The sequence below is a fragment of the Macrobrachium nipponense genome, chromosome 11 (genome assembly GCF_015104395.2).
Source record: "Macrobrachium nipponense isolate FS-2020 chromosome 11, ASM1510439v2, whole genome shotgun sequence".
NCBI classification, from domain to species: Eukaryota; Metazoa; Arthropoda; class Malacostraca; order Decapoda; family Palaemonidae; genus Macrobrachium; species Macrobrachium nipponense.
The window spans coordinates 33032665-33059696 of NC_061087.1; the positions used below are offsets into that span (position 1 = coordinate 33032665).

Genomic DNA, 27032 nt, shown 5'->3' on the forward strand with positions numbered 1-27032 from the left:
TTGAACGAAGAACAAAAATATTCAGGGCGTTCACATCTAAAACTGGTCTCCAACCTCCTGTCAACTTTGACACCACAAACATCCAATTGTAAAACCCCTTTGAGGTTTTGTCTGTGACTAACTCTATTGCTATCTTTTCAAGGAGGGAATGTACTTCTGCGAGAGCGAGCTGAAAACCTCTTTGAGCTTACTGAGTAGGCTTTTCTAGAAATGGAACTGAATCCCCAAATCTTAGTACTTCCATTACCCATAGTTCTGCACCTTTCTTGCTCCATACCTCCCAAAATTGCTGGTCTTGCTCCTACTGGTGCATGGAGGAGATCACTTTCACTTTTTGGGGCCGATCTCGTTGAGGTTTTCTTAATGGCTCGAAAGCCAAAGCAGACATTTGATCTCGTTTTGGGGTTCGATCTCAGTCTACTGCCAAAGGGAAAAGGCTATGATGGAGTAGCTCTTTTGCCCATCTTGTGGAATGGGCCAACAAATCTGGTATGGACTTACTCTCAAGCCCCGACGCTATGCCATTAACCCTTACTGGATGGATAAATATATCAATATGCAGCTCCTCAGGCCGGATAAATTTTGAGGTCGGCCAATTTATGAAAAAAACACATCAATGGAAAGAGGAAGATATGCAAATGTTGATGGTGAAAGAAAAAAATTCAAAAAAATTTTCCCTACCTTACACAAAAATTTGAAAATGACTATTTACAACCCCTTGTGAGGCCTCTTTTACAAGACAATTGTAAATTTGACCAACTTGTATATGTTTTTCTAATAAATAAATTTATTTTATTTTGTAAAATGATATTGTTATGATACAATAAAGTTTGTTCATACTTACCGCAGATATATATATAGCTGTATTTTCAGGAAGTCCGACAGAATTTTAAAAACTTCCGACACACGCAGTGGTCGGCCAGGTGGTTAGTACCCATTCCCGCCGCTGGGAGGCGGGTATCAGGAACCATTCCCATTTTCTATTCATAATTTTTATTTCCACTGTCCCCTGAGGGGAGGTGGGTGGGTACTTGATTATATATATCTGCCAGGTAAGTATGAACAAACTTTATTGTATCATAACAATATCATTTTGTTCATGAAACTTACCTGTCAGATATATATATAGCTGAATCCCACCTTTGGAGGTGGGAAGGGACAGAATAGAAGGATTTTGGGAAACAAATGCATGCAGATGATTTACATCTTGGTTCCACCTGTTAGCATAGCTGGCTTCGTGGTTACTGCCACGTAAGTCTGCTTGTGCTACTAGAGTTGCCAGCGAGGTAGAGACCTATATAGCTGGTGCACTCCAGATGATCTGTCAACAGGGGCGAGACCACGACGTGACTAGACCATATTGACCATACCATGAGGGCTAAGAAGTAAAATATATATATATATATAAATATATATATCACCACCTGACCAACCTAGCCAAAGTTAAGGTGTGTTAACTAAGGCTTAAGAGTTAAGAAGTCGCCGTTGTCGGCGACTCAACAACTAAATTAAGAGCTCTTCCTAACCATTTTCTACAGGATAGGATGGAGTGGGTACTTCTTGCCCCCAAGATTGTGTCTGCAGAACACGTATGGCCCTAGCGAGCAGCAGATCTCATATGCCATCTTCACATCTCGCAGGGAGTGTGAAGTGAACACAGAGTTGCTTCGCTAAAACAATGGTACTCAGGATGTTGCTGAGTGCCATGCTCTGTTGAAATGCTTCCGAGGCCGCGCCCTCACCTCGTGAGCAGTTCAGATGAAAAGATTTCAAATCTTTGTGCCCTCCCTCCCAAACACAATGAAGGAGCATTTTTTTGAAAGAAACTCCTTAACCACTAAAGCGCCAGGCTGTTCTTCGATATGGGCAAGTCTGGTCTTTTTCGGAACAACCTGCAGATTGCCCGATTGACTTCGACTTTCTTGAGTTTTATGTAGATAAAACTTGAGAGACCCGACAGGGCACAGGACTCTCTCTGGCTCCTGCCCACTAAACTTGTGCCATCCTTGCTTCCAAGCTCCTGGCCCAAGGACAAAACGGGTTACCATTCTTAGGCCACAACGGAAGGGTTAGAGAGCACACCGCCTTGTGTTCTCTAAAGCCAAAACTTGTGACGATGGCTTAAAATCTCACTAACCCTCTTTGTCGTATCTAGGGTGGTTAGAAGAAGGCCTTCCTGATCACATGCAAGAAGTTAACAGGTAGGAGAGGTTCGAATGCTTTGACATCAAGAACTTCAGACTACGTCTAAGTTCCATATTGAAAGCTTCGATCTGGGACATGCACAGTCAGTCCGTCCTGTACTAAAGTCAGGTGACCGACCAGTTGACCAGTCAGACGAATCAAGGACAGCAAGGCTGTACCCTGAAGACCATAAGGCACTATTCTTCGCTGAAGGATGAGTGTCTGGTGGAATGCCTGGCGATTCAATCTAAGCAAACCTTGGGGTGTATCAACGCAACCCAACGTCGTCAGCGAATCAACTCCCTGACTCGAGCTTCTGGTGCCAGAGAAAGGAGAGAGGAGCAAAAAAGGCGATTCAGTCCCGAAGGAAGAAGAATGCCTGACAGTCCAACCTGGTCTCATGTTACACGATCATCGGGGGTGTATAAACGCAACCGACTTCGTCAACAAGAAACTCAGGGCTACTATATGTCGCCTGATCTCGCACGAGTGTCTGACTCCGAGAAAACAGTGAGACAAAAAGTAGATGTGAGCGAGGTTCGAGATTCCACAGAACTCAAAGATCGTGAAGGGCTTTGTTGTTTGACAGACGCAATTCTCTGAGCCCAAAGGCCGTCAACAACATATTTGCTTTTTAATAGTTGTGACTGCCAGCTTATCCCATTCTTCAGACGGAAATGGAAGACGGTAATCTTATTCCTGTCAACATCTCGATAGCCTGAACGTAGTCAAGACTCAGAGCGGAGAGGTTATAGGTACCTTTCGAGTTAGAGTAGACCGACTCTCTCGGAAAAGGTCCTTGGAAAGTGAACTAGGAAGTATGTGACCTCTGTGAATCCAGGATCCTGAAGACCAACATGGGGCGATCAGCGTCATTGTCGCTCCCTGTGACGTCATAAATCCTCTTATTACATTTCCTAAGCGATTGAAAAAAGGGGAAAAGAGATAAATATCCATCCCCGTTTCAATATCATAGGATGGCGTTTAATGGTACCGATCCCGGATCGAGAATAAGGGAGCAGAGAAGAAGAAGCCTCTTCGTCCTCAACATATCGAAGAGAAGAATGAAAGGGCGTCCCTAAGTCTCCACAACTCTCAACTTACTTCTAAAGAAAGATTCCACTCGGAAGTCAATAGTTGCTGCCGTCGATCGAGACGATTCGTACGGACTTTCGCAATCCGGTAACGAACCTCTAGAGGATCGTTACATTCTACGCCTGTTTTGTTATAATAGGCTTTCTCGTAAACTCGAACAGGGACCGGAGAGAAGATACTTCTTAAGATATGAGAGAGCTGTTTGGAATATCCAGAGTTTGATCTGGACCACTGGTTTCCCAAAACTCGTTAACGAGGACTGGCAGGGATATAACCGAATCGCTTTTACTTCTTTCAGATTAAGATCCAGGACATCTGAAACCCGATCCAGATGTCCGGCACCTTCTTTCTATCACCTCAGGTGATAAACGCACTGAGAGATGTTCAGAATCATTCCTAGATCTTGAATAATATTTCAGTTTCCCGGTAGGAAAAAAACTGTGGTCTGAATTGCAGTCTATTCGGGGAAACAAACTTCTTCAGGAAGGAAATGGTCCAGCAAGCTCATCCATTTCCCTCCCCGAGTATGCTTACTTCCCTAATAAGGCTGCGCTTTGCCTAAGCAGGAGAGCATATAAAAGTGCAATGTTGCGGTAGACTCGTAGTTCTATACCGTGCGGTAACGAGCACCGAAAGGATTAAGAGATAACTCTGTTGAACATAGTAGGGCAAAACGAATGCAACGTTTATTCATTCACGTAAGAAATCCCCTCAATCTTAGGCTAAAGTCCGTGATTGTAGGGCAGAGTTACAGTTTAGTCAGTCAATCCCGCAGGAGAGACGTAACGCCAGCACAGAGATACGGTTTAGTCAGTCAATCCCGCAGGAGAGAGAGACATAACCTACGGCGCATGACAGCGCCCGATCTGTTACTGGCTCGGTTGGACTGGAAGACAGACACAGCGTGACAGCAGCAGCCAGCAGCTTACGAACGTCGTCTCTTAACTTTATGTCTGGGTTGCCAGCTACCCTATTCTACGAAGAAATAGGTCCGTTATTTTTTGAGCCGAAAGACTCTCAAGCTGGTATATTTAAGCGAAACAGAAACGCTAAATATATAGATGCGTTTGTGTCGTCAGAACACTACCATACAACGGTAAAAGATAAATCGGAAACTCCTGGAAGGCTGCAGGGAGTAACGATTAAATGTCCTTAAATAGACAATAGACCTCTCGGTTGCCATCCGAAGAGGTAACTACAGCAAGCGTATATGACTTGAACCAACCAGAAGTAAAATAACGCAAGGCAAAATATGAAATTATATCACATAAAGTTTGTTTTTGCATACTTACCTGGCGACATATATATAGCTGAATTCGGAAATACAGCTACATACATATCTGACAGGCAAGTTTCATGAACAAACTTAAGAGAATCGAAGCAGTCAGCTCAAGCTTCTTATGTTACTGGACATAAGCGTTCATTGACGTAGTCTACAAGTCTATTCTTGTACGAGTCTGCGAATGACGAATGAGAGCTCTTCGAATCTTGTCAATAAGAGCTTATTCGCTTACGCAATATCAAGTTAATGAGATGTTTGTCATGAGAACTAACCCATTTACGGGACAAAGAGATATTTTGTCAATGAGGGGATACCCACTTACTTGACAAAACGAAAGTATAATTGTCAATCTGAAAGTCACTGAATTGACAAAACGTAATCCAGGGAGTCAAGCCATTTAATTTTCGATTCCCGTCTCAAACGAGGAAGGGCAAGAATCCTGTTAAGAGACTGGGCTTACGGCAGGTAGAACGACGATGTTCAATTCGGCAGCGTAGTCCGACTAGAAAAAACTACAAAATCTATCATCTGAAAAACCCTTTCAGATGGGCTAAAAAGCTTGCAAAATTATCCTGGGAAGAGGAAGAAACTCTCCAACCAGCTTCCTCTCCCGTATCACAACTAATGCCTGCTAAAGCTTAAAATTTATTGGCAGTATGGCAAAGGAAGTCCTGTCTTGCGCTTTCCTGAAGAGCGTCCTTTTGATGAGTGCCTTTGCAAGAATCCCACTGAACGTTGCCGAGAGTCCTGACGTGCAGGACATCGAGCCTTACATTAACCCGTAACTGCCTTTATCGCAAAAGTCTTGACTGCGGTAGTGGCAACTTAAAATTTATTGGCCGAATGGCAAAGGTTGCGGTAGAGCAAACGAGATCTTCCCTTGAGCTTTCCTTAACTAACCATCCACCTATGCGAAAAGCAATATTAATTGACAGAGACCTCTTGAATTCACGAAACAAACCCGATGTCTTGCTGGGTTTCGAAGAAGAAGTTGTCTGTTCACTTTAAACTTCCTCCGAAGCACTGCTACTTCACATTCTTTGCAGGTGAGGTAGAAGGTATCACCGGAGGTAGAGGTAAACATTCTTTAGAGGCCCATATCTGAAACAAGAGCTTGAAGAGTTCAACAGAACGTTCAGCCAGGCGTACACACCTGGCGTGCGCTGGTGCACGCTCGGCGTCCACTGGCGCGCGCTCGGCGTCCACTGGAACGCGCTCGGCGTCCACTGGAGCGCGCTCGGCGTCCACTGGAGCGCGCTCGGCGTCCACTGGCGCGCACTTGGCGTGCACCCGTGCGCGCCTGGAGTCCATCCGAGCGTCCGCTCTCAAAAGCTTCCTGCTACTATGACTTCTTTTACGTATTTCTCGGTGGAAAGACGGACACGAGTTCAGGCGACGTTCGCCTTCTTACTTCTCACTGAAACGCATAACGAGAGAGAGAGAGAGGACGTGAAGCGTCTCTTCTATAAAGCTTCTATTTAGAGGGCGCGAGTCCTCCGAAAGCTCCAACCCCTGCATGGGGAGGACGCTCGGAGGACGAGAAGCAATCTTTCAGGATTCGTGCACGCGCACGCACTTTGGCAGTCTGGGAGTTTTCATCAGAAACTGCTGAAGGCACGCCAGATCGGTGGGGGTTCCTTGTAACCCTCCTTAGGCTTTCGACATGCTCCCTCCCCGGGTCCGGGAGTCAAGCAGAGGTCCGGCCTAGAGGCGAAACGAGGCCGATCTGACGCACCCTCCACTACACAAGGGGTATCACTGCACTTCTGCACTTCACTTTTACTCTCTAAAGCAAGCACTTTCGATTCTAAGATACGAATCGAAAGAGTATCAGAGAAAGGGTAATCCTCTTACAGACACTGCTTAGGGCCCGAAGGCAACACTGCAGGGTTAGAGTAACAATTACAGAAGTAGCACTTCACAGCAATGAAGGAAGAGACGAGCACCTCTCGTAGACATATTCATAGCCCGTAGGCCATACTACAGGGTTAGGCAAAATAAAGTCTACAGGAAGGTTAGCAGGTTCACTACCCTGACTTTTGTTACTGATTAATGCGTACATACGAATCATACGTCTTCCTTACGGAATTAGACATGTTTACTGATTAATTTGCGTACATACGAATCATACGTCTTCCTTACGGAATAGACAAAGTCTCACACTCCTTACATGACAAATCTCAACAAAGAAGCAAGACCCATACCCCTCGTACATACCAAGTGCGGATCTACCGAAGCTTTCGGTAGCCACACCCTATCTTTGCAGACAACCCCGTCTGAAACTAGCCTAACTAGATTCAGATATTTTATGCAAAAATGAATCAAATTCAAATCAATTTAAGATAGCGTATGCCTAGCCACAAATCCCACAAATCCAAGTAAATAAATCAAAAGACAATTAGGATACTTAGCGGCAATGAAGTTTCCAAAATCCTAAGACGGAGGTACTGAAAACAGGTGTTTTCAGCCACCAGCGACAGAAAAATTATGAATAGAAAATGGGGAATGGTTCCTGATACCCGCCTCCAGCGGCGGAATGGGTACTAACCACCTGGCCGACCACTGCGTGTGTCGGAAGTTTTTAAAATTCTGTCGGACTTCAGAAAATACAGCTATATATATATCTGACAGGTAAGTTTCATGAACAAAATTATAATTACTACTCACACAATATCTAAACAGATTAGAAATAAAAAGCAGTAACAAATTCTTAGCATACTTGTTGAAAAATATATTTTCGTAAATTTATTGAGAATGAAGATAGTAATTTTTTTTTACTTTTATGTTTTTTTCTAAAATTTCTTTGCAATTCTTTTTGTAAAATGATATTGTCATGATACAATAAAGTTTTATACATACTTACTCGACAGATATATACTTAGCTATAGACTCCGTCGTCCCCGACAGAAATTCAAATTTCGCGGCACACACTACAGGTAGGTCAGGTTGATCTACCGCCCTGCCCTGGGTGGCAGGACTAGGAACCATTCCCGTTTCTAATCAGATTTCCTCTCTTCCACCGTCCTGTCCTCGGGGAGGCTGGTGGGCCATTAATCGTATATATCTGTCAGGTAAGTATGTATAAAACTTTATTGTATTATGACAATATCATTTTTATACATTCAACTTCCCTGCCAGATATATACTTAGCTGATTAGCACCCATTGGTGGTGGGTAAGAGACAGCTAACTACTGAAATAGACAGGTAAACAACATATGTTGTAGGTATTAATAAAATGATATTGTTAGTATACAATAAAGTTTTGTACATACTTACCTGGCAGATATATACTTAGCTTAGGTCTCTGACGTCACGACAGAAAATTCAAAACTCGCGGCACACGCTACAGGTAGGTCAGGTGATCTACCTTACCTGCCGCTGGGTGGCGGGTGTAAGAACCAGTCCCCCTTTCTTGTCAGATTATTTCTTCCACCTGTCTCCTGAGGGGAGGCTGGGCGGGCCATCAATCGTATATATCTGCCAGGTAAGTATGTACAAAACTTTATTGTATACTAACAATATCATTTTGTGTACATCCACTCCCTGCCAGATATATATTTAGCTGATTGACACCCTTGGTGGAGGGAAAGAGACACATACTCACCTAGAAAGTGGGGACAACACATGTTAAAGGAATAAAATATAAACCCTTGGTTCTTACCTGCTTTAGGCTAAAGACTTCATAGTTACTGTCTATTAGTCTGCGTTGCCTAAAGAGTCTCAGCGAGGGCGTGACCTATGGCTGAAGAACTCTTTGGGTCTACCAATGGGAACTGAGTCCACTTACTTGGCAGAATCCAAACAGGGTCTGGTCAATGGGGATCGACCCGCTTACATGCCAGAGCCTATCACTACCAACCGCAAGGAGCCTCAAGCACAACCGATCACCTAACCAAATACTAGTATTAGTATACGAAAGAAGGAGCTGCCTCCTGCAACCTCCTTCGTACAACCAAAAACTCAAAATTAAAAACTAACTGGGAAAAAGATTAAAAAGGATGTGTTTCAGCTCCCTGCCCCAGCACTGAATCCGCCGATACGTAAGGGCCTAGCCCAAAACACTTTTCATACGTAATCGATACGTCTTTTAGGTAGTGATTGGAGAAGACTGATTCACACCTCCAAAAAGTGGCCTTCATGAGGTTTTGCAAAGACATATTCTTCTTGAAAGCCAAAGACGTCGCGATGGCCCTTACTTCGTGCGCCTTGACTTTCAGAAGACTAAACTGTTGCTGACTGCACGATGTGTGGGCTTCTCTAATAACATTCCTGATAAAGAATGAGAGGGCATTTTTAGATAAGGGCCTACTGGGGTCCCTTACAGAGCACCAGAGATTGCTCTCATTAGCAGCAAGTCTTCTCTTCCTCTAAAGATAAAATTTCAGGCTTCTCACCGGGCAAAGAGATCTCTCCTCTTCTGTCCAACTAAGGAGGATAAGCTTTTAATTTCGAAAGCTCCTCGGGCCATGGTGAAGAAGGTTTTCATTCTTGGCTAGGAAAGCCGGAAGAAAAGAGCAAACCGCGGAGCCTCCTTGGAAACCTACCTCACCTTCTAGAGCCTGCAGCTCGCTGACTCTCTTCGCTGAAGCTAACGCACAGAGAAAAAGAGTCTTCATCGAAAGGTCTCTGAACGAAGCTGTATGGGGAGGTTCGAATCTTGAGGACCTCAGGAAGAGCAGCACGACGTCTAGATTCCAGCTGGGAACTAAGCAGGAGGTTCTTTTAACCGTCTCAAATGATTTGATTAAGTCATGGAGGTCCTTGTCTTCGGATATGTTTATCCTCTATGATGAAAAACTGAGGAAAACATGCTCCTGTAGCCCTTGACGGTGGAGACTACTAACCCGCATTTTTCCCTCAGGAAGATAAGGATATCTGCTATCTGAGTCACAGAGGTACTGGAGGAGGAAACTTTATGAGTCCTGCACCAACGTCGAAAAACGTCCCACTTCGACTGGTAGACTCTAGATGTGGAAGGTCTACGTGCATTGGCAATAGCCCTTGCAGACTTTGCCGAAAAGCCCTTAGCTCTGACGAGACTCTTGATAGTCTGAATCCAGTCAGACTGAGAGCGGGGAGGTTTTTGTGAAAACCTGTCGAAGTGGGGCTGTTTGAGCAGATCGACTCTTAGTGGTAGGGATCTTGGAACATCCACCAGCCATTCCAGTACCTCTGTGAACCAGTCGTGGGCGGGCCAGAACGGAGCTATCAAAGTCATCCTTGCTCCCTCTGAAGCTGCGAACTTCCTTAGCGTTTCCCCTAGAATCTTGAAAGGCGGGAACGCGTAAAGATCCAGGTTTTTCCAATCCATCAGGAATGCATCTATTGCCACTGCTCTTGGGTCCGCAATAGGGGAGCAGTATAGATCTATCCTCGCATTCCTGGAGGTCGCAAAAAGATCGAGATGGGGCCTGCCCACGTCCTCCACAGCTCCTGGCATACGTCCGAGTGCAGAGTCCACTCTGAGGGAAGGACTTGATTCCTTCTGCTTAGCAGATCCGCTCTGACATTTCTTTCTCCCTGTACGAACCTGGTTGAGAAGACTTATCTTCCTTTCCTCTGACCAAAGGAGGAGCGATCTCGCTGTCTCGTACAGGAGAAAGAGTGAGTCCCCCCCTGTTTCGAGTTGATCTGAACTGCATTCTTTCCCTTTACGAGGGGTTGGGCGAAGTTTGAGAAGCGAACCAAATCGCTGTTAGCTCTTTCTTGTTGATGTGCCAGGACACCTGATCCCCCATCCAGGTGCCTGACCCTTCTCTCGACCGAGAGTAGCTCCCCAACCTATGTCCGATGCGTCTGCATATAACACTAGGCTGGGGTTCCGAACCTGCAAGGAAAGGCCTTCCTTGAACAGTAGAGGGTCTAGCCACCAACGTAGATCCTCCTTTATCTCTTGCGAAATCTTGAACGCAAAGTCTAGACCTTGAGATCTTCGGTTCCAGTTCCTCGTCAGGAAGAACTGTAGGGGTCTGAGGTGCAACCTCCCTAGAGAAACGAATTGCTCCAGCGAGGAGAGTGTCCCAACAGACTCATCCACTCCCTCGCTGTGCATATATCTTTCTCTAGAAAGATTGCCTACCTTCTCCTGAACCTCGGGTTATCCTCTCTGGGGAAGGATACACCCGAAAAACCTGAGGAAGCCATCAGAATCCCCAGATAGATACGCTCTTGACTGGGGATTAGCTGTGACTTCATCGAAATTCACTAGCAAACCCAGAGAAGCTGCTAGATTCAACGTTAATCGTAAGTCCTCCAGACATTTCTCCTTGGACTTGGCCCATGATTAGCCAATCGTCCAAGTAGAGGGAAATCCTCACTCCCTCGAGATGAAGCCACTGAGCAATGTTCTTCATCAGCCCAGTGAAGACGTTGGGGGGCTGTGGAAAGGCCGAAGCATAGGCCCTGAACTGAAAAACGTTCCTCCACATGAATCTTAGAAATTTGCGTGACGAAGGATGGATCGGCACGTGGAAGTAAGCGTCCTGAAGGTCCAGTGACACCATCCAGTCCCCGGGACGAAGAGCTGCTAAGACTGATGAAGTCGTCTCCATAGCGAACTTCCTCTTCTTCACAAAGACGTTCAGGGCGCTTACGTCCAGAACCGGCCTCCATCCTCCTGAGTTCTTGGGAACTTGGAACAGACGGTTGTAGAAACCCGCGGAAAGAGGGTCCTGTACCATCTCTATTGCCTCTTTCTCCAACATCAGCTCTACTGCTAGAGCGAGGGCTTGATTCATTAGTGGGTCTTTGTATTTGGCCACCAGTTCCCTTGGAGTGGTGGTCAAAGGTGGTCTCGAGATAAAGGGAATGAGGTATCCCCTCTTGATGATAGCGAGGGACCAGTTGTCCGCCCCCTTTCGTGCCCAGACGTCTGCAAAGTTCAGAAGTCTGGCACCCACAGTTGTCTGGAGACACGCGAGCTACTTCTGGCCTAATAGACCGAAAGAAGGTCCTTCCTCTTCTAGGTGGTCTCGAACCTCTGGAGGAAGAAGAGCGGGACGAAGGGCCTCCTCGAAAGGGCTCTTGCCTACCCTGAGTTTCCTTCTTCGTTTTCTGTTGGAACGAAGGTTTCGGGATTCTAGCTGAGCGAGCCAGCATATCCTGCGTCGCTTTTGCTGACAACGAGCTGGAGATGTCATTAATTATCTTCTTCGGGAAGAGTTGCGGAGAAAGTTGGGAATACAACAAGGAAGCTCTCTGTGCACGAGAAACAGCCTTGGTAAGAAAGAGCAGAAACGGCCCTCTTCTTTACTACTCCTGCGCCAAAAGGGAAGCTATCTCCCCGGATCCGTCTCTCACTGCCTGTCCATACAAGACAGCACTACGTGAAGGTCTTCAGGTGAAAGAGTGTCTTGATCTTGAGTCCTCTTAGCCATGACTCCAAGGGTCCAGTCAAGAAAGTTAAAAACCTCTAAGACTCGGAACATTCCCTTCAGAAGGTGATCCAACTCGCTCATACCCCATGTCGTCTTCGCAGAATTAAGCACCGAGCGACGTGCGGAATCAACCAACGAAGAGAAGTCCGAGTCTGCTGAAGAGGGAAGAGTCAGACCCAAGGGCTCTCCTGACTCTTACCAGAACCCCATCTTACCCGTAAGTTTGGACGATGGAAAAGAAAATACGGTCTTGCCTTTCTCTTCCTTCGATACCAACCAGTCGTCAAAGTTCTTGAGAGCCTTCTTCATCGACACTGTCGGTTTCATCTTAACGACGTATTGGTCGTTGAAAATAAGGACGGAGGTGACGGAGGAGCAACGGCCGAAAGAGACTCCCCAAAATCTTGCAAGGGGAGGTCGGTCAGTCTCTTGTATGAAGAAACTGAAGCATCCTTGGGCAAATCTTCCTCAGAATCCCCAAGGTATTCTTCAGAAGAATGACGTTTAGAAGTTCTACTGCCAGGAGGAGAGCTATTCCTTGGAGAGCGCCTGTTCAGAGAGTGCCTACTAGGCGAGTGCCTACTGGGAGAATGTTCACTGGGAGAGCGCCTACATGGAGAGCCCCCACTGGGAGAGCACTTACATGGAGAGCGCCTACAGAGAGAGCGCCTACTAGGAGAACGCCTACCAGGAGAGCGCCTACCTGGAGAGCGCCTACTAGGAGAGCGCCTACTTGGAGAGCGCCTACTTGGAGAGCGCCTACTTGGGGAGCGCCTACTAGGAGAGCGCCTACTTGGGGAGCGCCTGCTAGGAGAGCGCCTACTAGTGGAAGCTCGCCTGTCGGAAACAAAGTCTAATTCCACAGATGAGCGCCTGGACAAGGGAGTGTGCCTATCAGGCTCTCTGCGCCTGCCATCCTCAAAATGCCTGCCAGGCTCTTGGTGCCTATCAGACTCAAAACCTCTACCAGGCTCTTGACGCCTGCCACGGGGAGAGAAAACATCCACGGAGGAGTCCCTGTCCGAAGCACGGCGCTTACAAGGCTCTGAGCGCCTATCCAATCGGGAGTGATCCAACTGAGAAGAATGCTTCCACTGGCGCCTACAAGGCTCTTGGCGCCTACTAGGCTCTTGGCGCCTACTAGGCTCCGAGCGTCCGTCAAAAGGAGAGCGGCAACCAGGCGAAGAACTCTTCCTTCGCTCCTGACGATAACGAGGCTCTTGACGTCTGTCAAGCTCTTGACGCCTACCTGAAGAGGAGCGGAAATCCTGAGGAGAGAGCCTGTCCGGCTCCTTACGCCTGACATGCTCAATACTCTTGCTGGGGAGAGAGGAGAGCCTACTCGGAGATTGATCCCGAACTTCAGTCTGCCCTTCTGACTTCCTGCTACGAGGCTCAAAAACTTCTCTAGCCGGAGGAGAGCTAGCAGAAGGGACGTTCTTAGACTTCTTCACCGGAAGCGAGGCGTCCTTCCGACGATGAGAAGTCCCGGCAATAGAATCAGCTAAAGCCGCAATCTGCGCCTGCAGACCCGCCAGGATGCGCGCAGGAGACCTCTTAAATTCCTCTACAGGAGACGAAGTCCGAGACTGAACAGGAGAAGCGTAAACAGAAGAATTCTTGGCTCTCTTGCGTTCCACTTCTGGTTCTTCCGCGAAGGATTCGGGCGGCGGAAGGAAGGGCGCAAGGAGTTTCTTTCCAGGGCCTCTTGAGAGGGCGAGACGACTCCGAGGCGCTCCATCTACGCTTAGGAGAAGACGACGAAGATGACGAGAAGCACTGGTGCAATAACTCCTTCTTGGCTCGATCCAAGGCAGCCTGGGAACGAGCAACAGGATCTGCCAGAGGGGGACGCCTGACCGGTGGGGTTCTCCCTACCTTCCTGCGGCTTTCGACTTTCCTCCTCCACTGGGTCTGGGAGTCTGGAAGAGGTCTAGGCCTGGAAGCGTTAGTGAGCCGGTCAGACGCACCCTCCACTGCACTAGGGGCACTGCACTGATCACTTGCACTATCACTCTTACCTTGTCGAGAGCGAGCGAAGCTCTCCTTACTCCTGATCGAGGCTCTCCCGGAAGCAACTTCCGAAAACGAATCTTCGGGTTCAAAGCTGGGCGCAGGGGCTGAAACTGGAGAAGGAACTACTTCTACTACAGGGTTCTCAGCGTCAATCTCACTCACCCTCGATCTACTAGAGCTCCTTGAAGAAGCCTTGCACGCCCTATTCTTCTCTAACTTTCTCACATAAGAAGAAAGAGCCTTTCAACCATCCTCATCCAAATTCTCACACTCTTTGCAAGGGTTAATAAAAGAGCATTCATTCCTTCTACAAGACGTACATACAGAGTGAGGATCTAATGCAGCTTTAGGAAGTCTTACTTTACATTCCTTCACTGAACAAACCCTAAATAAAGTAGGTTTCTTAACTTCAGAATCATCCATGATTATTAATTCTAAGAGAAATCCAAAAGAAAAATCCAAATAACAATCCAAAAAGCGTATGCCAAGCCAACAAACAAAGGGTACTTCACCAAAATCCAATTCGTCGGCAACGAGAAAGAATTTAACTATCGTAAGGACTGAACAACAGGTGTTGTCCAGCCGGCGACAGAAAATAATCTGACAAGAAAGGGGGACTGGTTCTTACACCCGCCACCCAGCGGCGGGTAAGGTAGATCACCTGACCTACCTGTAGCGTGTGCCGCGAGTTTTGAATTTTCTGTCGTGACGTCAGAGACCTAAGCTAAGTATATATCTGGCAGGGAAGTTCTTCACAGCACACCAAAGACCCTGTTGACAACCTCCCATCTGCTTCTTTTTATCCAAATAAAATTTAAGACCCCTAACCGGGTAGAGAGACCTTTCTATCTCTCTACCTACCAGGTTAGATAGGCCTTTTACCTCAAAGCTCCTGGGCCAAGGTTTTGATGGGTTCTCATTTTTCGCCAAAAATAATGTCTGGAACGAACAGATAGCCGCATCTCCTTTAAACCCCACTTTAGAGTCCAGAGCGTGCAATTCACTCGTCCTCTTGGCCGTCGCGAGGGACAATAGGAATAAACATTTCCTAGTAATGTCCCGGAAGGAGGCAAGATGTAGAGGTTCGAATTTGTCCGAGGCAAGGAATTTCAGGACCACGTCCAGATTCCAGCTAGGTGTTCTCGGAGTCCTTGATTTCGAAGTCTCGAAAGACCGAATCAAATCGTGGAGATCCTTATTCTCTGCAATCTTCAGCCCTCCATTCCGGAATACTGCTGACAGCATACTCCTGTATCCCTTGATGGTAGACACAGAAAGTTGCGATTCCTCTCTAAGAAAAAGGAGGAAATCAGCAATGTTGGTTACAGAGGTACTGGAGGAGGACAGCTTCTTCGTCCTACGCCATCTCCTAAAGACTTCCCACTTCGATTGGTATACTCGTCTAGTTGAAGATCTGCGGGCTCTAATGATAGCGCTTGCAGCTTTGCGAGAAAATCCCCTCGCTCTGACGAGTCTTTCGATAGTCGAAAGGCAGTCAGAGCGAAACCGGGGAGGTTGTGATGAAACCTCTCGAAGTGGGGTTGTCTGAGTAGATCTGTTCTGCTTGGCAGAGACCTGGGGAAGTCCACTATCCACTCCAGTACCTCCATGAACCATTCTTGGGCTGGCCAAAATGGGGCTATGAGGGTCAACCTCGTCCCCTTTGAAGCCACGAATTTCCTGAGCACTTCCCCCAGAATCTTGAATGGGGGAAAGGCGTAGGCGTCTAGGCCCGACCGATCTAGGAGAAACGCGTCGATTGCAAAGGCTCTTGGATCTTCTACTAACGAGCAAAATATCTCTATCCTTTTGGAGAGGAACGTAGCAAATAGGTCTATGTGAGGCCTCCCCCACAGGGACCACAGACTTCGACACACTTCTGCGTGTAGAGTCCACTCTGTGGGAAGGACCTGATTCCTCCTGCTTAGCCTGTCTGCTCTCACGTTTCGTTTCCCTTGTACAAATCTTGTGAGGAGAGTTATACCTCTTTCCTCTGTCCAAGTTAACAGATCTCTTGTTAGCTGATAGAGGGAGAACGAATGAGTCCCTCCTTGTTTGTGGATGTAAGCCAGAGCCGTGGTGTTGTCCGAGTTTATCTGAACCACCCCGCCTCTGACTACTCCGTCGAAGAACCTTAAGGCCAGGTGTATGGCCACTATTCCTTGCAATTGATATGCCAAGACACCTGTTCCTTTGTCCAGGTGCCCGACACCTCCCTTGCTCCTAGCGTTGCTCCCCATCCCGACTCCGAAGCGTCGGAAAATAACACTTGGTTGGGGTTCCACAGGGCAAGGGACAAGCCTTCGTTCTTTTTTAGAGGGATGATCCACCACTTTAAGTGATTCTTCACCTCCTGGGGAATCGGAAAAGAGTCTGAGAGTTGCCCCGTCTTCCAACTCCATACCTTTTTCAGGAAAAACTGAAGAGGGCGAAGGTGAAGCCTCCCTAGAGTGAAGAACTTCTCTAGCGAGGACAGAGTCCCTAACAGGCTCAAATATTCCCTCGCTGAACTGTGTTCTCTCTCTAAGAAGTTCGAGATCTTTGACAAGCCTCAAGTGACTCTCTTGCGAAGGAAACACCCGAAAACCCCGAGAATCCATCTGAATCCCCAGATAAACCAGGTTCTGGCTGGGGATCAGTTGCGACTTCTCGAGGTTTACGAGTAATCTAAGAGACTGTATCAGATTTCGTGTTATCATCAGGTCCTCCAAACACTGGCTCTCTGACTTGGCCCTGATCAGCCAGTCGTCTAAGTAGAGGGAGATGTTGATTCCCTCAAGATGAAGCCATTTCGCTACATTCGCCATCAGGTTGGTGAAGACCTGAGGAGCTGTAGACAGGCCGAAACACAGAGCCCTGAATTGAAAAATCTTGCCCCCTATCATGAACCGAAGATATTTCTTCGACGAGTGGTGAATGGGGACGTGGAAATACGCGTCTTGTAAGTCCAGCGAGACCATCCAATCTCCTGGACGTAGGGCTGACATCACCGAGGAGGACGTTTCCATTTGGAACTTCTTCTTTTGTGACAAATAGGTTCAGCGCGCTTACGTCCAGCACCGGTCTCCACCCCACCCCCCGAAGAAAGCCTTTGGCACAGGAAAAAAGGCGATTGTAAAATCCCGGTGGGGAGAGTGGATCCTGTACTAGTTCGATGGCCGGCCTTTTCCTTACATTTGATCCACCATTTGAAGAGCGTATCTTCATTATAGGGTCTCTGTATCTTGCTGGCAGTTCCCGAGGAGTAGAGGTTAGGGGAGGACTGTCTTCGAAGGGGATGATGTATCCCTTCTTTAGAACCGAAACCGACCAAGAGTCGGCTCCTCTCAGCGCCAGGCTCCTGCGAAGTTCAGGAGTCTGGCGCCTACTGGTGTTTGGAGGATCTGCGAGTCATTTTCCTTTCTTGAAGGGCCTGAAGGAAGACCTTCCTCTTTTATTTGAGCTCTTCTTTCTGGAGGGGGGACGAGCCGTTGCACCTCCACGAAAGGGCTGCTGAGGAGGACGAGAGTCCTTCTTAATAGTTGAAACTATAGGGCGACTCTTCTTCGTTGTCTGCACAAGGAGGTCTTGTGTTGCCTTCTCAGTTAGTGAGCGTGATATATCTTTCACCAACTGAGAAGGAAACAGATGATCGGACAAAGGGGAGAACAATAACGCGGTTCTCTGACTAGGAGAAACAGCCTTAGACAAAAGGGATCCATACACCGATCTCTTCTTTAGCAAACCTGCTCCAAATAGGGAAGAAACCTCTCCCAAACCGTCTTGTACTGCCTTGTCCATACATGCCAGGACGCTATGAAGAACTTCTGGGTTAATAAGAAATTCCGAGTCCTGAGACTTTTTAGCAAGTACCCCGAGAGACCAGTCTAGGAAATTGAACACTTCTAAGACGATGAATAGTCCTTTAAGAAGGTGGTTCAACTCCGAAATGCTCCATGTCGATCTGGCCGACCCTAAAGAGTGTCGTCTGGAGGCATCAACCAGATTCGCGAAGTCTGCGTCTGCTGAAGCAGGGAGAGAAAGACCCATAGCTTCTCCTGTCCCGTACCAAATACCTCTCCTTCTAAGGAGTTTGGAAGGAGGCATGCAGAACACTGTTTTGCCCAACTCTTTCTTCGTGCCCATCCATGAATCTAGAGACTGGAGGGCCTTCTTCATAGAAATTGCTGGTTTCATCTTAAGGAAAGCAGAGGACTTTACTGTCGTAGTACTCGAGAAGAGCGAACGAGGCGAAGGAGGAGCAGCTGGGCTAAGAGAGTCTCCATACTCTTGAAGTAATAAGGAGGCTAACATCTTGTAGTTAGACAGTCCCTCATTTGTAGGGAGCTTGTCTTCTGACACCTCTTCTAAAATTCGATCGGAAGAGGGAGAACGTTCCCGTTTGGAGGATGAGTCTTTCCAAGACCTCCTTCGATCCGAAGGGGAGGTGCTTCTGTCTGGGGAAGAGCCACCAAATTCGGACACGAGTCTAGTCGAATCTTGCCTCTTGGTTGATTTCCGACTCCTGACCTCCTGACTCCTGGGTGACTCCTCACTCCTGGCTCCTGGCTCCTGCCTCCTGGGTGACTCCTCACTCCTGGCTGGCGCCACACGCCTGTTGGGCTCCTCACACCTGGTTGGAGTCGTGCGCTTGGTTGACTCCTCACTCCTGTTAGGAGTCACGCGTTTAGTTGACTCCCGTCTGATTGACTCCTCACTCCTGGTAGGTGCCACGCGCCTGAACGACTCTTCACTCCTAGCAGGAGCCTTGCGTTTGGTTGGCTCCTCGCTCTTGTTAGGAGCCTCACTCCTGGTAGGAGCTTCGCTCCTGGCGGGCAGCAGGGACCTATATACGTCTAGAGGACCTCTTGAAGGGAAGGGAAGTATCTTTCCTTCGAGGAGGTTCCTTTGAAAGCACTCCCACTAACGACGATATCTGCTCTTGTATAGAGAGGAGGATTCTCTTAGTAGCCTCCTCTTTCTCCTCTTCGGGAGGAGGAGAAGGAGGAGGAGAGGTGTCTATGGGCTCCACGCCAACTAAGGGTGACAATAGGGCTCTCTTTGCCCTCTTAACATCCGAAGGAGACTCCTCAGGGAAGCGTTCTGGGCTCGAGTCAAGAGTCGGCGCCTTCCAACTCCTCTTCAATGGTCGTGAGCGATCAGAATCCCTCCAACCGCGTCTAGGAGACGAAGATCCAGACGACGAGAAACACTCACGCAGGACGCTTTTACAAAAGCGATCCCTGGCAGTCTGGGGTGTCACAGAGCCTGCCGAAGGGACACCTGATCGGTGGGGAATCTCCACAACCTCCTTACGGTTTTTGACATTCCTTCTCCTCTGGGCATGGGAGCTTGGAAGAGGTCTAGACCTGGGAGCGTTGTGGAGCCGACCAGACACCCCCTCCACTACACTGGGGACACTCATATCACTGTCCACTGTACAATCACTAGCCTTACCTTGCAAAGCAGCCATTTTGTTTTCCATGATTTTGAAAGCTGCTTTTAGATCCGCAAGTTCTTTTGCCGAATCTGCAGGATCTGCAATAGGTGAAGAGGCTGAAAAGGAAGGAGAAGTGGCAATTCTTATAAGAGGGGAAGAAGTTCCCAAACTAGGAACTAGCTCATTAGATCTAGAACCACTCATACTTCTAGAGGAAGCTTTCCTCACTCTCTCTCTTTCTAACTTCTTTAAATAAGTAGTTAGATTCTTCCACTCTCTCTCACTCAAATTCTCACATTCCTTACAAGTGTTAGTAAATGAACATTCATACTCTCTGCAACCTTTACATACGGTGTGAGGATCTACCGAAGCTTTCGGCAACCTCACCTTACAGCCTACATTCACACAATATCTCATCACCATTCCGGCGTCAGACATTCTAAGAAAATTCCAAAGCAAGTCCACAAAAACATTCCACAAAAGTGTATGCCAATCCAACAATCCAGATACGTCACCAAAAGTCGGTCAAGAAGATCAATTGTCGATGAAAAAAGAAAATCCAGTCAAGAGGAACCAAAAACAATGTTGATGGTCCGGGCGACAGAGGAAATCTGATTAGAAAACGGGAATGGTTCCTAGTCCTGCCACCCAGGGCAGGGCGGTAGATCACCTGACCTACCTGTAGCGTGTGCCGCGAAATTTGAATTTCTGTCGGGGACGACAGAGTCTATAGCTAAGTATATATCTGGCAGGGAAGTTGAATGTATAAAAATTACATTTACAAATGACATACTATTGTAAAAGTCAAGAACAAAAAAACAACAGCAACCCCTTGGTATATTTAAGAGCAAATTTACAATAAGATGTCATGTGAGAGAGAGACAGAACATTCCCCCTTCAAGTCACAAGCACTACTGAAGTCCTGAGATGTCCACACTCGTGATCTTAGTCAGTATAAAAGTTGCCATAAGTGAATTTATGGGCTATAAAACTATTGGCACCTCTTTCTCGCCTGATTCTTTCCAAATCGATGGCACATAATATTGTTTAACTACAGCATCAATCCGTTCACCACCCCACACCTGTTATTACTGCTCCCGAGCATCAATCCGTCCTTTAAGGGTTAATCAAAGAGGGAAGAAAGAGGGAATCCTTTACTAAAGGTGAAATTAAAATAGAAGAGTGGACTTCTGAACCATGGTGACTCCCTTAGTGGTGGAGGAACACCAAAGCTCCCTCTTTTTCAAAACTCCCATTGTATAAAGGGAGGCTATTTTTCTTGAAGCATCACTTACTCCCTTGTCTGCACAAAACAGGACATCAAGAAGATCTGATCCAATGTCAGAAGGGACTTTGGGGTAATCTTGAATCTTCTTCGCCAAGGCTCCTACAGACCAATCCCAAAAACTAATTACCTCTAAAATCTTGAGGGTATTCTTTAAAAAATGATCGGGTCCTGCTGAGGAGAACATTACATATCTTGGCAGCAGAAAGTAATGATCTTCGGGCTGAATCTATAAGGCTAGAGAAGTCTGCCTTGAGAGGATGCAGAAACTCCCAAGGAAGGAGCTTCTTCAGTCATGTAGTTATGCATACCTTCTAGTTAGAAGGTGCGAAGGCGGACATCTAAAGCAAGCCTTTCCTTTCTCTCTCGTCTGCAAGCCAAAAGTCCACTTCCTTTAGGTCTTTCTTCACAAAAGTTGACAAAACCATTATATCAGCTTTGTTGCGTCCGGTACAACACTTAACTGAAGTGTTGTAGTATAAGAAACAGGAGCTGCTGGAGAGAAGAAGGTAGGACAAGTACTCAACAAAAACTTCAGTAATGCTGCATAAGCTGAAGATGATGAAGCCTCTTCTGGTGGTGCATTGACTTCTTCCTCATCTGCTGACGACACCAGGGAAAGGAGAGGATTCCTAGTGGGTTTCAGCCCATAAGGCTTCTTTAACTAGCCTAAAATGTTCTTGCGGATCTTGCCGAGGTGCCAAATTTGCATAAAATCCTCTTCTAGCATCTAACTCGCTGAAGCAGCAAAAGATTAATCAGGATCCTTCACTGTCTGTTGCTTGGGAACTGCCTGTTCCACTAATACTGAGTGAACGACGTTCACTGGGTGTTCCACTGGATGATCAACCACTTCCCGGCGCTTGGAAGATGTTGGGCGCTTTGGTGCGAACTGGAGCTTGTGAGCCACTGAACGTTCGGGCATCAACTGGCGTGCGGGAGACAACTGGCGCGCTTCTGGGACAGCTGCACTACTATGTACAGGCGCATGCTTACAGCTCTTAATTAACAATGAGCTCTCTGGAGAAAACCTCTCTGAGCTATCCCAAAGGCTGCACAAAGATACAGCTTCTCTAGACTTCTTACACGAAACCACTGGCGCCGCCGAAGCATCAGCTGCAGACTTTTTCAGTGGTCTGGAAGAATCACTATACCACCATCGCCGCCTCTTTTCTGGGCTGGAAGCCTCAGAACTCGAGGAAAGATGGTGCACTTCTGCAAAGACGCCTTACCAGTGGCTGCCTGCTGTCCTCACCTGGGATTTAGCAACAGGTGAGACTGAGGGGCAGACCCTACTGACCTCCTTGGGCTTCTGATATGGCTTCTCTCTGGTGCAAGTATGCCAGGGACCTTTGCCAAGGAGAATCAGCAGGGCATACAGCCAGCTCCTCCACTTGCACTTCACTTGCAACACTTGCGCGCCATTTGAGCTTTCACTGAATACCCTAATTGAGTTACTGTATTAAATAATTTGCGCAATTTGAACTTACGGTCAAATTTACTTTCCAATGTGGCAATGGTGTTGGGTTAAGAACCTGGGAGGAATAGTAGAAGGGCTGGGAATGGAAGACACAGCGGGAACAGAGACAATTGGAATATCAAAAGATCTATCTAATTCTTGACTAGCAGTCAATCGGTCTTGTCTAATACTACTAACCTTTCTTTGTCTATCCCTAGCCAATTTAGATAGATAAGAAGCTACAGTCTTCCACTGTTTTGCTCCCATCCCTCACATTCCAAGCAAGTATTATCCACTGAACAGCTTTGCCCTCTACAATGAAAACAAATTGTATGAATATCATATTTTGCCAATGTTAACCTTGTCTTGCAGCAAAGTGCTTGATACACTAGTGTCAGACATCATTGGTTACAAATCAAGTCAAATTCAGCAACTGAGACTAATTATCTAAATTAAATGGATAATTATTTAAGAAAAACACAATACTACTTCACTGATTTCCAGGAAAAACAGCAAAGAATTCAAATTCCAAACCAGCTGCTGACCCACAACCTTGTCGTAAGCCGGCAGAAACAAATTGAAGCACCTGGCTCAGTTGTTCCTCTTCTTTCCGAAAGTGGGAGGGACTAGTTACCTATACGTAGCCAAAACAAAGAAGAATTGATATTGCAAATTCTGAATTTTAGCTGCCGGTGCTAGAAACTGTTAGCTATGTAATTATTACTTGGTAAGTTACTTCTGTAAAAGTATACATTGTGGGGTTAGAATACTTACTGGGCCAGAAAGAAAGACTTGGAGTGTGAGAATGACCTGCATGGGAGACAGCCCAAACCGAATGAGTATCTCGAACACCATCATAGAGATGTTGCATGAATTCTCTATAATAGGAAACTACCCCAGGATTACCTGTTAAAAAAGAAAAACCAGAAATTCTTCACATGAAGATTATAATAATTAAGTATGGTGGCTTAAAAGACACCTACCATTTAAAAATTATTCAGCAGCTTCAATTTTGCAATAAACAGCATATGTAACATAAAATAACTACAAAATTACATAGCATCTTGGAATTTTTTGGACAGGTCTCTTCCCACAGTGATGATAAACTACCAAAATCAAAATCTTAAAAAAATAAAACTGATATTTTAACACAAAATTATAATCTACCTTAGCTAAAATGACTACAAGCCTATGGATAGACCAGTTAATGATAAGTAACTTACAAAGTACAGTGGTCCCCCCGTATTCGTGGGGGATTCGTACGTGTAGTAGGGAAGTGGTTAGCAGTATGAATGAGTCTCTTCAGGAGTTTGGCAGGGATATGAATGAGGTGAGTGATTTGGTGGCAGAGATACAGGATATATTGGGGCAAGAGTTAGAAGGAGTAAATGAAATAGTGAATGGGATTTGGGAGGACAGTAGGGAGGGAGATAGTGTAAGTTTGAATGAAAGTGGTATGGAAGAAGTGAATGACGATGTGACTGAGAGAGTGTATGAGGGGCCTTGAACAAGATTCAGGGGGCCAGCATCTGAGCATCCCTGGGTTTTAAGGAGGGTTATTTAGTGTGGATGTTGTGAGTGGTATGTGAAAGGATGTTGTCAAATGTAATAGGGGGGGAAATATGGGGGGAACTGATAAATTGGTTGCATTTGACAACATTCTCAAAGGTTACTTATGAGAGAGAGAGAGAGAGAGAGAGAGAGAGAGAGAGAGAGAGAGAGAGAGAGAGAGAGAGAGAGAGAGAGAGACTGGTTGTTTCATCTGTTGTCTCGTTGGGTTGTTTGCGTTCGACGGAAGCGATAGAAAGGGTCTTGGATGTTTTGCGTATTTATTATATTGTATTTTTATGTTTATTATTATTATTAAGATAGTATAGGGAAGGTTTGTGCCTTTTTTTTTTCTTAAAGGAGAGGGAGAGGGTGTGAATGATGAATGGGTGGTTGACGAGTGAACTGCTTTTTTGGCAGGCGTTTTGGCTCGTTGAGTGGCTCGGTCGCCGAGCATTCAGAGTCAGTCAGGAGCAGTCAGTCAATGAAGGCATTTGGAGTGAGAGGTAGTCAGTTAGTACAGTCGTCTGTGTCCATTTCACTTAAGTTTTGGGTAGTCAGTAATCGAGTTCTGTCGTGCTTGTGTCCATCTGTGGTTGTTGAGTTGGTGAGCGATTTGTCGTGTCTGATGTTTGTGAATTGGTGTGTAGTCTTGGTGCTTGTTTGGTGTTTTTTGGTGGCGTGACAGTTGGTTTGGTGTTTGGCAGTTTGCTAGTGGTGGTGGAGTTGTTTTTTGATGGCTATAACGGGTTGAAAGCACAGCTCCTCGCTCTGATTGTGTCAAGCTGCCTGGTGAGTAAATGTGTTTGAGATTTTGTTTTTTGCTTTGCTGAACCAAGTGTCCTTTTAGTAATTAAAGTAGCGTAAAGGGGAAAGTGTGGCTGGGGGAAATTTGTAAGCCAGGATTGATTAAAGTAAATGTGAGGAGGTCTTGCTTGCTTGCTTGCTGAGCTTGTGATTCTGCCACAAAACTTTTTATAGTGCAACTAAAAACCATTATGTAATGACTAAATTTATGAATTTATTAATATACTTGGAATTGAATTAATCTACAGTATAACAGATTTAAATATGAAACTAGAATAATACCAACCTGGAATAATGAGCAGAATTTTCTTTGGATCATCATTCAAACTTTTCCCTAGACTTAAAAATTCTGTTGGTTTCCCTCTGACTAAAAGTTCTTGTCGACTTATATCAGCCATGATTTTCAAACCTTGAAGCGATTTACCGCTAGCCTGCATTCAAGAATAAAAAATAATGTAATTGTAAGGTCTGAAAAAATACAGTATGTTCAGATATATCACCTCAAAGTACATATGATATCTTTATAATAAAAGAAGGTTATATATATATATATATATATATATATATATATATATATATATATATATATATAAATATAGACATATATATATATATATATACATAGTATATACATATACATATATGTATATATAATATATATATATATAATATATATAATATATATATATATATATATATATATATATATATATATATATATATATATATATATAATATATATACAGTCAGCGCCATTTGTATTGAGAATTTTTGGAATTCTCAATCATTTTGTAGTTTTTTGGACCTGTATCATATTTCTCGCAAAAAAATCGGCCGGGACAAAATGACTGATTGGCACATTTTACTTATCCACCCATGCACTACTGGTGACAATTTCAAAGCGTTAGTACCCAATTGTCAGCCATAAGGAGTGCATTCTTTTTGACAGCGGTCCACATATTTCATTTTTGTGCTTTGTGTGCAGTGAGTGTTGGCGTCTACCACGCCCTTAGAGTGATGTCCGGTAAAAGTACCAGCCATGATAATATTGAGAGAGTTGTTGAACTACATAAAGTTGGTAAAAGATACCGAGAAATTGCCGAAATTACTTGTGTTAATGAGAAGACAGGGTCGCGACTACTCCAAAAATGGCATCAGGCTGGATCTGGTGATAACGTTCCCTAACACAAACATGGCGGGGGTAGGTCTTTGAAGATTCCTACGAAGACTTTAAGGCTTTTAAGGCATCAGTTGGACCTTAATCCTTCAATTACTACAAAGGAATTGAAAGAAAAAGAACCCTAAGCTCCCTCCTTAGAAATGTCTCTGTAAGGACAATTCAGCGCAACATCCAGAAGCGTCTAGAATATTCCAAGGTGAAAGCGCGAGTCAAGCCCCTCATGACTGCTAAGCAACATCGCCATTGTGTCCAATTTGCCAAGGACCATAAGGACTGGGACCTTGTACAGTGGCATAAGGTCCTTTGGACTGATGAAGCAACGTTCTGCGTCAGTGAGAACAAGGGCATGAAGATTTGGAAGTCACAGACTTTGTCAGCGTGTGACCCGCAGCTGACTGTGACCAGCGTTAAGCATCCGCCCTACCTCATGGTGTGGGGCTCCTTTGGCTACGGTGGACTAGGGAATCTTGTCATGCTTCCTAGATGCCAAACACTTAATTCTGAGCGTTATATTAAGCTCCTAAAGGACAATTTAGCAGTCCTTCGCCAAAACCGGCTGTGAGATCCTTAAGCAGGATGGTGCCCCTTGCCACACCTCAAGGGCATCCAAAAGGTGGCTCTCTGAAAACGAGGTTGAATTTATGCATGACTGGCCTGGCCAATCACCTGATCTGTCCCCACACAAAAACCTTAGGGATCTGGAAATGCCTCCTTCGTAGGAGGATATGTCGACAATCCCCAAGGTTGAGATTGCAATAAGGAAGGTCTGGGGGGAAATACCCCTTGCCCACTGTCAGAACTTGGCTGATAGTCTTCCACAGCGACTCCAAAAGGTCATCAAGTCCAAGGACTTCCCCATCAGGAAGTAGCAATGACGGCATAAGTGTTAAAGTATTTTTTTTTTAATTTTTATGAATTAAATTTATTTTTTCTGCAAGCTAATTTTTCTTTTCTTTTCTCAGTACAAATGGCGCTGACTGTATATATATATATATATATATATATATATATATATATATATATATATATATATATACACAGGCGGCCTCGGTTTAGCGGCAGGGGTTCCGTTCCTGGCCACCGACGCCAAGCGATTTTCGACGCTGAGCGATTTAAAGCCTACGGCCGCCGCACACCTTCTTTCGAAACTCTAGACCAGTCAAAGGCGCCGTAATCCCACAACGGCGCAATAAGTAAAATTGTATTTATGCAGTATAGTACTATAGAATTTACTGTACAGTACATGTGGGTGTCTAGAGTATGTAAAGATATAATAAAGTTTATACAGTGTACAGGTATCTGTAGTGTTCAGGTTACGATCATTAGTCTTGATAGTCGATTTTATGAGAGATCAAATTACAATGGCCTAACTTTATCCAT

At 45.7% G+C, this 27032-nt stretch overlaps 1 protein-coding gene across 2 annotated transcripts in view; it reads right to left on the minus strand.

The window, feature by feature from the left end:
- The window catches only part of LOC135205093 (lipid droplet-associated hydrolase-like), a 71573-nt gene that overhangs the window by 30770 nt on the left and 13771 nt on the right, over window positions 1-27032 (minus strand). The window contains exons 1-3 of one of the 2 annotated variants that reach the window (XM_064235501.1): window positions 24759-24897; window positions 23341-24454; window positions 22892-23023 (exon numbers count right to left, since the gene is read on the minus strand). In XM_064235501.1, the coding sequence (XP_064091571.1) occupies window positions 22892-22988 (97 nt within the window). In that variant the 5' untranslated portion in view covers window positions 22989-23023; window positions 23341-24454; window positions 24759-24897. Of the gene's footprint in view, window positions 1-22891; window positions 23024-23340; window positions 24455-24758; window positions 24904-27032 lie in introns of those variants that run through there. The other variant, XM_064235436.1, reaches the window with a different exon arrangement.